General features: G+C 43.4%; 1 protein-coding gene across 23 annotated transcripts in view; it reads left to right on the top strand.

Moving 5' to 3' along the window:
• Positions 1-2,630: 2,630 nt before the first annotated feature.
• dlg1b (discs large MAGUK scaffold protein 1b) overlaps positions 2,631-14,019 on the top strand; it is a 156,078-nt gene continuing 144,689 nt past the window's right edge. For all 23 annotated transcript variants that reach the window (XM_078287694.1, XM_078287695.1, XM_078287697.1 and 20 more), the window contains exons 1-2: positions 2,631-3,501; positions 5,019-5,150. In XM_078287694.1, coding sequence (XP_078143820.1) covers positions 3,483-3,501; positions 5,019-5,150 — 151 coding nt within the window. In that variant the 5' untranslated portion in view covers positions 2,631-3,482. The remainder of the gene's footprint in view (positions 3,502-5,018; positions 5,151-14,019) is intronic.

Consider the following 14,019-nt stretch of genomic DNA (forward strand, 5'->3'; position numbering starts at 1 on the left):
ACTGTTTACACACACTGCCAGCCTTCTAGGCTAACGTTAGCATTCGAGCTAGCGATAGCCGAGCTAGCAAGCAATCTTTGGCTAATTCAGGGGATTATGAATGTAAACACCGCAGGAGATTTAATGCCATAGCACTATAGTTATCAAGGAATATCCATGTCTTTTAAATTTATATTTGTGGTTAATTTTCATATTCATTTAGCAATCAAGCTAGCAATAGCCTAGATATAGCAAGCAGTCTTCGCCTACTTCAGGGGATTCTGAATGTAAACACCACAGGAAACTGAACGCCGCAGCACTTTAGTTATCAAGGAATATCCAAGTCTTTTAAATTTGTACTTGTGGTTCATTTTCGGCTTTATTGTATGACATTTTTTCCGTTCACGTACGACTCTGACTCTGTTCGGCCATAGATAAGAACGGCGATGACGCGGCAAAAAAGCCACGCCTGCAAAGTGCGGTACAAGTGCGAGCTATGAGCAAAACAATAAATCATCATTTTCTGTGGTTGCTTTTTCTGTGTTCTAGTAATTACAGTAATGTGAAATGTATTTGGTGTAAATAATTTGTCGTTACCTTTTCATGGTTGTCAAACAAGAGCAAGATCATTAAAACATGACTAACATGCTAACATGACTGCTCTCTTGAACGGAAGTTTGCACAGAAGTTTGCTAGCTAGTTAGCATTCTGTGACTTCCAGAAAAAAACATTTTAATGACGATGCAGTTCTTTGATAACTGTCAAAAGGTAACAAACAAATTATTTACACCATATACATTTAACATAAATTATCAGAATACAGAAAAATCAACCACAGAATATGCTGATTTTTGTTTTGCCCATAGAGAGAGAGCGGGGCATCACTTGTATTGCACTTTGTGGGCGTGGCCTGTTTGAAACGTCACGCCATTCTTATCTATGTTGGAAAGAGCGATGATGTCACAACTTGGAGATTATGGAACATTTTTCCCTGAAACCTCTGACTAAATATGTTATATTTGTGTATATGTGTACTCCTGTTTTTATTTTTATGTAATTGTCTTTTAAATTTTCCCTCTATGTTCCTCATATACATTTGTGTCCTTAAATTTGATCTATATGTGCTGCTATTGTTTACCTGAATGTTTGTATATTATTCCTTTGTTTAAAAAACAATAAAAAATAAATAAATAAATTTAAAAAAAAAAAAGCTACAATCCTGATTTCTCTGACTTGTTCATGTGGCGGAAACTTAAATCGGACATTTCCCTACAAGGAGCGATAGTCTTACTGTACATTAAGTTTATAATTTTTAATGTCTTTCTAATTTGTATACTGATTACAACACACTGAAGTGACGTCAAAGTGTGCTACCATTATGAAAAAGAACCATAGTGATCATATAATGCATTTTAGGAGATATAACTGTATCACAGCAAACCATAAAGAACCATAAAGTCTGTTAAAGTCTCTATAAATTCACTGTTTAGGACCGCAGACACACTGTAAGTTCCTGTAGGAACATTATAGAAACATTATAGAAACATTATAGGGATATTATAGGAATATTACAGTGATTTTTCATTAGTTTCATGCTGTCCACTGGTGATAAAGTTAATATGATTTGTTCCATCAGTCTGGCTTCTCCATGTCACTCATGTTTTTAAGAAAACCCCAAAGTTTCAGCTCTCCTCCTCTTCCTCCTTTTCACCTCCTCTTCCACTTTTCAGCTCCTCTTCCTCGAAGTTTCACCCTCGTCTTCCTTCAACTTTCACCTCCTCTTCCTCCAAAATTCACCTGCCCTCCTCTTCCTCCTTCTTTCACCTCATCTCCCTCCACCTCTTTCCTTCCTCCCAATTTCCCAGTTTCACCATCATCTTCCTCAAAGTATCACCTCCTCTTCCTCCAACTCTTTTCTTCCTCCAAGATTCACCTCCCTGCCTCATCCTCCTCCTTCTTTCACCTCCTCTTCTTCCTTCTTTCACCCCACCTTCCTCAAAATGTCATCTCCTCCTCCTCCTTTAACCTCCTCTACCTCCTTCTTTCATCTCCTCTTCCTACTTCTTACACTTCGTCTTCCTCCAACCCTTTCCTTCCTCCAACTTTCACCTCCTCTTCCTCCAACCCTTCTCTTCATCCAGTTTTTACCCTGTTTTCTTTCTCTTTCTTCAAGTTTTACCTTCCCCTCCTCTTCCTCCTCCTCTTCTTCCAACCCTTTTCTTCCCCCGACTTTTACCTTCTCTTCCCCCAAGATTCACCCTCTTCTTCCTCTTCCTCCAACCTTTCCCTTCATCCAGTTTTTACCCCCTTGTCTTCCTCCAACCCTTCCCTTCCTTCAAGTTTCACCTCCTCTTCTTCCACCACCTCTCCTCCTCCCAGTTTCACCCTCCTCTTCCTCCGTGTTCACCTGCCAACTCTCTCCTCCCCTCCTCTTCCTCCACTTTCCCCCCACCTCCCCTCTCCTCCTCCTCCTCCTCCTCCTTCAACTTTTACCTTCCCCTCCTCTCAGTCCAAGTTTTCACCCTGGCCTCCTCTTCCTCCTTGGTCTTTGAGGTGAGCTGCATGATTGGGCGGTAGGTTGGAGGGGTAGGCTTTTGGAAATCACATGGTTTATATTTCCAGCTCTGTGAGACGCCATTTTGGAGGAAAGTTTGGAATTTCTAGACCTGGGGAAGAAGAAGAAGAAGAAAAAAAAGAGGAAGAAGAAGAAGAAAAGAGAGGAGGGATTACACAGAGAGAAGTTTGACACGAATGCATAACGTTGGCCGGATCGTGAATAACAGAGAGTCCCGGAGGCGAGAAGTGTGCGGACCAGTGCGGGATAAGTCGGGGCTTGGCACGGCGTGAGTTTAGGTGTGCCACCAGGCTGGATTTTGCGCTTTAAGTTAGGTAGTTTTTATTTTTGGAAAAGCCGTCAAGACCCGTAATAATTTCCTCCAGTCCAGCTGCAGCAGTATCAGCCCGTGCATGCACCGCCTGGCGCTCATCCTGCACGGATTCTGCACGGGAACTGAGGGTTTGCATGGATTTTAGCACAGATCGGCTCCTAGTTGGTGATAAATATCCGCTGTTTACTGCCGTGTGTCGCGGTGTGGCGGCTCCGCTCCTCGCCGCTGTCAGCCTGCGCGGTGCCCGGGGCACGGAGCCTCTCTAGCGGGGAACTCCAGCACGGCGACCCGGTAACGTTCACCGGAGCTGCTGCTCGCTTTGGATGTTTTAGTTTTACCGGGACTTCTGCCGTTTTTCTGGGACAGTTTGTCGGATTGTTTTCGCTGGACGTCTCTGTGTGTCCCCCTGGTAGTTAGTTTGTTGGAGTGTTTTTGGCAGGAGGGGAACTTGGTGCTTCGTCGTGGAGGGATTTTCTCCAGCCTGACTTGGACACCAGCGACAGAGGGAGAAAGTGGGTTTTACTGGCTGTACAAACATTAAAAATCACCCTGTCTGGAGGTGTATGTGGCTAGTGAGCTAGCTCCGTACCGAGCCGAGCCGAGCCAGTCCCGACCATGCCAGTAAGAAAGAAAGGTAAGCCGCTTTCACCTATTAACTAGCAAGCTAGCAGTGCTAACTGCTGCCAATGGACTAACTCAAACTACAACCTCCTGTACTGAAATATCACACTGACACAGATACAGACACTCCACTAGCACGGATGTAACTCGGTATAAAAGCAGTCCGCACGGCTTATTTCGGCCTTACTGAGCCGTGCTGTGCCGGTCAGGTAAAGTGAGTTAAAGTAGGCTAGCCGGTTAGCCGCTGTTGCTAACCAAGTTGTTTATGGGGCAGCTTGTCTGGAGACAAACCCAACTAAAAATAACTCTAATGTTAATATCATATTCACAAGATATTCAACAGTCACCACAATATCACTTTAATGGTCCTAAAATGTTGAAAAAACATTATAATATCCCTATGGTATTGAATAATATTCCTAGAATATTGAAAAATCACTATAATTTTACTATAATTTTGACACAAAAACTGTAATATTTATACAGGGACTTGTAGTATGCCTGTGGTACTCAGTAGTGAGTTCAAAGTGACCTTGTCAAACTTCATATTATATTTTATGTCCCATGGCATCACTGTAATATTCTCTTACAGTTTTGCTGTGATATTTGTATGGTATCCTTATAATTTTTTATCACAGTATTACTGAAGTTCTTTTTAATAAGAGAAGTATTAAAGACAGTTAGGCTTAAATTACAATTACAGTTTATGACAATGCTATTATACCACTGAGGAATATTGCTGCAGAAATGCAACTGTTCAGCCTCTCTAGTGTCTGGTCTGCAGAACCAGAGCTGCACAGCAACATCTGATCAGTCTTCATGAGTTTCAGTCCTAAGAGAATCAACACTAACTAGAGCTGAACAATTAATAAAAAAAAAATAATCTAAACGCCAATATGAACTTCTGCAATTTCCAAATCTCAGTTAATTTCTTCAGAGAGTTTGGTCCAAACTGGATTTGTGAACAAGGAGTTTTAGAATCAAAACCTTCATCAGACTCAAACTCAGTCAATTAAAATTTTTCACAAAATCACTTTTCTTGAAACAATTTTAAAGTTCTAAAAAATGTATGACAAGAAAAACTTGACATGATGATATGAATCGCAGTTTAAATCGGAAATGCAATATTCTGTCAAATAATCGCAATTAGTTTTTCTGTCAATATCTTTCAGCCCTACATGGTCCGAGCCTTACACCAAAAACATTAAGGGCTGTTTAAGGAGGTTCTGACGAGGTCTCCTCCATTAATAACTCCCTTAATTAATTTGAAGGGGATTTTGCATGAATTAAGGGGTGAATTAATGTAAATGTAAGGGTATTTTAAGGGATTACTGGTTCGTAGAGCAGCCTGTTGACTGAAAAACAGAGTCAAACTTTCAGCAACTAGTCTCCAGAATCAGAGCTGCACTCCCACACGTCTGGTCAGCTGTCCCGAGTGTCAGCCTGTAGTGGATCGGTCCTGACCGCTGTGTCCCCCTGTGTCCCCCCGTGTCCCCCTGTCCCCCCCTGTGTCCCCCCGTGTCCCGTCAGACGCCCAGCGCGCCCTGCTGCTGCTGGAGGAGTACCGGATGAAGCTGAACCACACAGAGGACCGGCAGCTCCGGCTCTCCATCCAGAGGGTCATCGACATCTTCCAGAGCAACCTCTTCCAGGCTCTCATAGGTAGGACCGCCTCGCACGTCTGTGACTGTCATGTAGTGGGCGCTTTGTTTTACCCAGAGCGCACTGCAGTCCTGTGTATATCAGTATGGGTGAATATTAGGGGGGAATAAAGCCCCTGACCCTTGCTCTGCCCGTCGAGCTACACAACCTCTGCTGTTTGTTTTTCTTTCTTAATTTAAAGATTGTGTTTTGGCTTTTTTGCCTTTATTTGACAGTTCAAAGTAGAGAGAGAGAGAAAGAGAGAAAGAGGGATGACATGCGACAAAGATCCCAGGCCGGATTCAAACCCGGGACGTTGTGTGTACATGGTCCGAGCCTTAAACCGCTGATCCACCAGGACGCCCCGCTCTGCTGTTTGGTTTTGTGTCTATACAGTCAGTTGCTCCTAAAAAAATTAAAACAGTCTATTTATTGACTGAAAAACTCTGAGTGAAATTCGACTGAAATGTGAAAGCAGGGAGCGGCCTGTTCACTCTAAACAGACCGAGACTCTTATCAGGAGTTGATGCGTTTTGATGTTATTTGATTTCTTGAAAGATTTCGGTTGGTATTTGGTTTTAAATTTACAAGTTGGAGGATAAGTGTAAATCAGTGGGTGAAGGTCGAACATTGAAACTCTGATAGATTTTGTGTCTATTGGACTCACTTTTTCTGAACTTTTTGCAGTTTGAACCCTTTGACTTGTCAGCAGATCACAGCAGAACCAGTCACTTTATTTCCCAAATACACAAAATGTGCAGGAATTTATCTCAGTTGTATTGGTGCACAGACAAACAGACAACTAACACAGTAACGGACTATAGACTGGATATAGCCTAGACCACACATATTAATAATGATTATAAACTTTATTTATAGAGCACTTCCTGAAACAGTTACCAAGAACTTCACAGAACAAGGAAAATAATGAAACTAACATCTAAACCAGAAAACAGCAGTGATACAATAAACAGATAATAAAATAACAGCAAAAGAGAAAGATGATGGTGATCAATCTAAACACAGAAAATGAAATAAAAGCAAGACTATGAAAGTAGTTTTCTACAGTGATTTAAAAGAAGATGCTGAGTGTCACTCTGCAGCGACACAAACAGCGTTCAGTCACCAGGTCAGAAAGTCTTACAGTGTTTTAAATGATCTGCATTCAAGGAGTCTCAAGGAGTTTGAGTTTCAGGGTCTTAACAGTGTCGCTTTGTCTCATATTTTAGTTTTTTAGTGAGAAATCTCCGTGGTTGTGGAGAAGAATAGGTCACAGCTCATTTTAGGTCTGAAATGTATTCAAATCGGCATTGAAAAGATCTTTAAAAGTCTTAAATGTAACTTGCAGAAACTTGCGAGGTGCGTTCACATAGAACAGCCACTGCTAACCCGTCTGAGGGAAAGCAAAGCTCCTGAGTCCTGCAGTCTGTCCCCCGGTCAGTAGACCTGCGGCGGCGGCGGCGGGTCTCGTCTCACGGCGGCGGGCGTCCTCGTGTTTGTTTCTCCGCTCTGAGCCGTCCCGTCACAGCGGAGCGTCGGGTTGTAAAGCTGCTCGGTGCCTCGGTGCGACCCGACGGGGGTTTCTCCACTGAGAGAGGACACACAGCTGCTGCTGACGGCCTGAAACACTCTACTGAAACAATCTACTGAAACACTCTACTGAAACAATGTACTGAAACAACCTACTGAAACAACCTACTGAAACACTCTACTGAAACAATCTACTGAAACAATCTACTGAAACAATCTACTGAAACAACCTACTGAAACACTCTACTGAAACAACCTACTGAAACAATCTACTGAAACACTCTACTGAAACAATCTACTGAAACAATCTACTGAAACAATCTACTGAAACAACCTACTGAAACAACCTACTGAAACAATCTACTGAAACAATCTACTGAAACAATCTACTGAAACAACCTACTGAAACAATCTACTGAAACAACCTACTGAAACAATGTACTGAAACAATCTACTGAAACAATCTACTGAAACAATCTATTGAAACAATCTACTGAAACAATCTACTGAAACAATCTACTGAAACAATCTACTGAAACAACCTACTGAAACAACCTACTGAAACAATCTACTGAAACAATCTACTGAAACAATCTACTGAAACAACCTACTGAAACAATCTACTGAAACAACCTACTGAAACAATGTACTGAAACAATCTACTGAAACAATCTACTGAAACAATCTACTGAAACACTCTACTGAAACAATCTACTGAAACAACCTACTGAAACAATGTACTGAAACAATCTACTGAAACAATCTACTGAAACAATCTATTGAAACAATCTACTGAAACGAATCTACTGAAACAATCTACTGAAACAACCTACTGAAACAATCTACTGAAACAATGTACTGAAACAATCTACTGAAACAATGTACTGAAACAATGTACTGAAAGAATCTACTGAAAGAATCTACTAAAACAATCTACTGAAACAATCTACTGAAACAATCTACTGAAACAAATCTACTGAAACAATCTACTGAAACAATCTACTGAAACAATCTACTGAAACAATCTACTGAAACAAATCTACTGAAACAAATCTACTGAAAGAATCTACTGAAAGAATCTACTGAAAGAATCTACTGAAACAATCTACTGAAACAAATCTACTGAAACACTCTACTGAAACAATCTACTGAAACAAATCTACTGAAAGAATCTACTGAAAGAATCTACTGAAAGAATCTACTGAAACAAATCTACTGAAACAAATCTACTGAAACACTCTACTGAAACAATGTACTGAAACAATCTATTGAAACAATCTACTGAAACGAATCTACTGAAACAACCTACTGAAACAATCTACTGAAACAATGTACTGAAACAATGTACTGAAACAACCTACTGAAACAATCTACTGAAACAATGTACTGAAACAATCTACTGAAACAATGTACTGAAACAATGTACTGAAAGAATCTACTGAAAGAATCTACTAAAACAATCTACTGAAACAATCTACTGAAACAATCTACTGAAACAAATCTACTGAAACAATCTACTGAAACAAATCTACTGAAACAATCTACTGAAACAATCTACTGAAACAAATCTACTGAAACAATCTACTGAAACAATCTACTGAAACAATCTACTGAAACAAATCTACTGAAAGAATCTACTGAAAGAATCTACTGAAAGAATCTACTGAAACAATCTACTGAAACAAATCTACTGAAACACTCTACTGAAACAATCTACTGAAACAAATCTACTGAAACAATCGACTGAAACAATCTACTGAAACAATCTACTGAAACAATCTACTGAAACAAATCTACTGAAAGAATCTACTGAAAGAATCTACTGAAACAATCTACTGAAACAAATCTACTGAAACAAATCTACTGAAAGAATCTACTGAAACAATCTACTGAAACAATCTACTGAAACAAATCTACTGAAAGAATCTACTGAAACAATCTACTGAAACACTCTACTGAAACAATCTACTGAAACAATCGACTGAAACAATCGACTGAAACAATTGACTGAAACACTCTACTGAAACACTCTACTGAACTCCCAAAGAGAGGAGAAGAAAGCAGCTTGTGTTGCAGGTTGGGTGTGGTTTTGGTGTTTTGTGACAAAGGTTGAGAGCAGTTTTCAGATTGTTGACTGTGGATCTGTTATGAAAGACTAGACAGAGGAGAGATCAGAGGAGAGATCAGAGGAGAGACGATGGGTGGATATCGTCGTCTCTCTGTAACGCAGCTGAACGCCTCACATGATTTGGGAGAAATGTAAAATGAAAATTCACTGCAAAAACTGACAAACTTGATAAGTTATTTCATCTTGTCTCCAGACTTCTCAAGTTTATTTTAGGAGCTTTGTAGTGAAATCGTCTTTCTGCAATTAATAATTTTATCGGTTTCAACAGATGTGACTCTTTTTCAGGAGAATGTAACTTGTTTCAGGACATTTTCTTGGTAAAAGTGAAATTGTCTTGGAGAAAGTTTCTTGTTTCCAGATTGTCTTCATTGTTTTATGATGATTTCTTGAAAGAAGAAGTCATATTGGCATGAATCGAGTGAAATTTACTGAAACCAGCAAGATTATCTGCTAAGATTATCTGATAATTTGACTAAAAATATCATGAAGTAAGCTTGATAGGTCTGGAGGCAAGATAAAATCACTTGACAAGTCGTCATTTTTTGCAGTGTTCATTGGCTGTTGTATTGTACTCTTACAGGATGAGCTGAGAAGTGTTCTGTATCGCAAAACGGCTTCTATTTTCGTTGGTTTTTTTTCTATTTCTGCTGATTTCTTTTGGTCAGAGGATTCTGAAATGTGATGCTGGGAAAACTGTCTGCTCACTTTATTTGTCTGCTGCTGGATTCTGTCCAGGAGTGTGTTGTTCTGTACGGATGAAGAGCCAAGAGTACATGACACTTGCTCAGAGCCTTGTGCATTATATTAAAGAGTACTTGACCCTGTAATATATCACCTATGCCCTGTGGTCAGTGGACACACATGTAAAGGATGTACCCAAAATAATAGAAGACCTCCTCCTTAGCCTCCGTAACAGTTTGTTTGTTTATCGTTTGTCTTCCTGCTTTGATTTCCCCACAAAATCTCACCTGAAAGCAACGCTGTTCAGCAGCCGACGGGGAAGTCCCGGACGTCGGACTTTCCCACCTACGCATGAACGCAGCTTAATAGTTATGGCTGGAAATTACAACGGTCTAACGGTGGAAATCCCAGATCCAGATCAGCACCAAAATATCAGCTGATCCTGAGAGGGAGAGAGAGAGAGAGAGAGAGATCTGTCCACCAGGTTTCAGACAAATCTGTTGGTAACTTTTTGAGAGAGAGAGAGAGAGAGAGAGACAGACGGAGAGAGAAGAGACAGACGGAGAGAGAGAGAGACGGAGAGAGAGACAGACAGAGAGAATGAGACATACGGACAGAGAGAGAGAGAGACAGAGAGAGAGAGAGACAGAGAGAGAGAGAGACAGACAGAGAGACAGAGAGAGAGACAGAGAGAGAGAGAGAGACAGAGAGAGAGACAGACAGAGAGAGAGACGGAGAGAGAGACAGCCAGAGAGAGAGAGAGACAGACAGAGAGAGACAGACGGAGAGAGAGAGACAGATGGAGAGACAGACAGACGGAGAGAGAGACAGAGAGAACGAGACAGAGAGAGAGAGACAGACAGACAGAGAGAGGGAGAGAGACAGACAGACAGAGAGAGAGACAGACGGAGAGAGAGACAGACGGGGGGAAACATCCTCTCAGCTCTGTTAATAATACTGTGATAGTTTATTGCTCCCTGTTGGGAAATCCTCTTTTCTCTGGCTCCTCCTCTACAGGCAGGTCAGAGGTCAGAGGTCAGAGGTCAGAGTCTGGAGCTGGTAGGGATTCACTGTCTTGCTCAAGGACACTTCAGCAGGGTGTTATGGGGGGTGTGTGTGTGTGTGTGTGTGTGCGCGTGTGTGTGTGTGTTTGTCCAGCTGAAGGACGGCCTGTTTAACCACCAGGTCAGCTCACCACAGTCACTCCTGTCAGTTTAACAGCCTGATCAATCAAACTGATAAATCACAGATAACCTGATTGAACGGTCGGTTTAACAGCCTGACTGTTGGAGAGCGATGTGAGGGTTAAACCACTTCGCTTGTAGATATTGATTCATCTCTTTCTGCGTGTCGTTTGGTCTCTGTTTCCCCTTTTTTGTATGTTTTTTTGTATATTTTGCATCAATTTTGAAGGTTTGGAAGTGAGATAAAAATGAGATATTCACCATTTTGAAAAACATGACACCTATTCTTCCAAGATGAATGGTAGTGTAAAAGTTAAAGTGTTTTCTTAAGCTCTTTGCTTATGAAATGGTAATTCTGTAAAACTTCAGTTACGGCCTTTATGTGCCTCAGCAAAAAGAGAAACGGGTCTTTATTAGAAACTGTTATTTGTTTTTCCAGGTGTTTAGTGATCCAAGCAGTACAGTTACGTTTGGTAATGAATTTCTAGGCTTTCGCGCCGCTACCTGTATCCATGGCAACGAGATGAACATGTTAGCGTGTTCCACTAGATGCAGCGTCTGACCCTGATTCGTCCATCTATCCATCACACACAAAATCACGGGATGCGTGTACTTCGGGGAACGATGCGTGTCATGGCTCTGTTCTGGCAGTTTCAAATTACACTGATTGGCCAGAGGGGGGCGCTACAATGTTTAATTGTCTGTACGTCAAATTTCTCAGACGCTGTGGATTGGATTTTCTTGAAACTCAGGGGGATGATGCGTCTTATCGCTCCATTCTGGCAGTTTTTAAATTGCACTGATTGGCCTAAGGGGGGCGCTACAACGTTTGTTTATTCATCGGATTTTGCCGAAACTTTGCCGAAACGAGTGATGCATCTCACCGCTGAGTTCTCACATTTTAACATTTACACTCATCAGCATGAAGAGGGGCATCTAAGATCAAAACCCCTCTAAGCACAAGATCAAAACAGACACCTGATCAGATTTTTGACAAAACTCCGGGGAAATGATGCACCTCACCGCTGCAGTCAGAATGACACCGATTGGCCCAAAACAAGGTGACACATTTGTTCCTGATTGGCCCAGATAGGGACTTCATCATCTGTTGGGGATGACATGTTTACTGTTGCGTTGTTTAATATTTGTAATGATATTTTAGGCTATAAAAAGTATTTCAACTCCTTTCTGGCTTCTTCTGCCAAACTTTTATACTCAGCTTTTATTGCAGACCGGCCTTTATTTCCACAGACACACACACTCCTGTCTGTTGTTAGAGATCCAGACAATATTTAACACCCGCTCCTACTGGACGTTTTACAGTATGTTGGAGGTTGTAATCATCAGTGTTGTTGGATATGGAGCAGTGAAGCCCAGGTAGAGGCTTCTGGAGGATGTGTTGGGTCACAGGGGCAGGGGCAGGAGCAGGGGCAGGGGCAGGAGCAGGAGCAGGGGCAGGAGGCAGGGAGCAGGGGCAGGAGCAGGGGCAGGAGGCAGGAGGCAGGGAGCAGGGGCAGGAGCAGGGGCAGGGGCAGGGGCAGGGGCAGGAGCAGGAGGCAGGAGCAGGGGCAGGAGGCAGGGAGCAGGGGCAGGAGCAGGGGCAGGGGCAGGGGCAGGGGCAGGAGCAGGAGGCAGGAGCAGGGGCAGGAGGCAGGGAGCAGGGGCAGGAGGCAGGGAGCAGGGGCAGGAGCAGGAGGCAGGAGCAGGGGCAGGAGGCAGGGAGCAGGGGCAGGAGGCAGGGAGCAGGGGCAGGAGGCAGGGAGCAGGGAGCAGGGGCAGGAGCAGGGGCAGGAGCAGGGGCAGGAGGCAGGGGGCAGGGAGCAGGGGCAGGAGCAGGGGCAGGAGCAGGAGCAGGGGCAGGAGCAGGGAGCAGGGGCAGGAGCAGGGGCAGGGGCAGGAGCAGGAGCAGGAGCAGGGGCAGGGAGCAGGAGGCAGGGGTAGGAGCAGGAGGCAGGGGTAGGAGCAGGGGCAGGAGCAGGAGCAGGAGCAGGGGGCAGGGGCAGGAGCAGGAGCAGGGGCAGGGGCAGGAGCAGGAGGCAGGGGCAGGGGCAGGAGGCAGGGGCAGGAGGCAGGGGCAGGAGCAGGAGCAGGAGCAGGGGGCAGGGGCAGGAGCAGGAGCAGGGGCAGGAGCAGGAGCAGGGGGCAGGGGGCAGGAGCAGGAGCAGGGGGCAGGGGGCAGGGGCAGGGGCAGGAGGCAGGAGCAGCATCTGTCAGAACAAAGTGAAGCAGCTGCAGGCTGTACGACTGTGGTCCGCTCTGTTTGAGTTTCCCAGGACTGACTGACTGACTGGTTTACTGACTGACTGACTCACTGACTGACTGGTTTACTGACTGACTGACTCACTGACTGACTATAGCTGGTTTACTGACTGACTGACTGACTGACTAGCTGGTTTACTGACTGACTGACTGGTTTACTGACTGACTGACTCACTGACTGACTATAGCTGGTTTACTGACTGACTGACTGACTGACTAGCTGGTTTACTGACTGACTGGTTTATCAGATCAGATCACACACACACTTGCCTGTACATTCTTCTTGCACACACACTCCCAAAACTGGTCTTCAAGCATACACACTCTTTCTCACACATACTGCATGTAAGCACACACTCTGAAAGCTACACACACACACACACACACACACACACACACACTCATCCCTACACACACTCGTAGTGTTTCCCAGCCCTCAGTGTTTCTGTCAGACTGCACACACACTCTGCCCGTCCAGCATCTGAGTGTCGCTAATGAAAAATAGATTGCTGCCACACACACACACACACACACACACACACACACACACACGGCCCCCCACCCAAGATATGTATGCAGAAGGCCAGGCTCAGTGTAACGGTGTAATCCCTCTGTTGACATGACGATTACCCCGAGTCCCTAATCCCCCGCCGCCGCTGATTTACTGAGGTTCACTCTGCACTGGACAGCAGGGTGTGTGTGTGTGTGTGTGTGTGTGAGTGTGTGTGTGTGTGTGTGTGTGGACAGGACTGAGAGGAAGAGAGAGATGAAAAATGTAAAGAATATGTCTGAATGTGCATTATATTCCTTGAAAAGCTTTGTTTTTAATGGTGAATTTTTATTTTACTGATTGATTTTTCCTCAAGTTGCCTAAACAGAAATACTGAGTGGACAGTGGAGACACACACACACACACACACACACACACACACACACACACACACTCTCTGATACAAGAGAGGGGATGGGATTCATTTTCTGAAATGTTGATTAATTTCTTTTTACTTGCTTTGCCAATATTGTTTGTTTTTCTAAAGCGAGAGAGAGAAGAAAATATTGAGACTGAAATGTGAGGTTAGCTACTGAAAATCAATGCATCAGGATCATC

The sequence above is a fragment of the Centroberyx gerrardi genome, chromosome 13 (genome assembly GCF_048128805.1).
Source record: "Centroberyx gerrardi isolate f3 chromosome 13, fCenGer3.hap1.cur.20231027, whole genome shotgun sequence".
Taxonomy (NCBI): Eukaryota; Metazoa; Chordata; class Actinopteri; order Beryciformes; family Berycidae; genus Centroberyx; species Centroberyx gerrardi.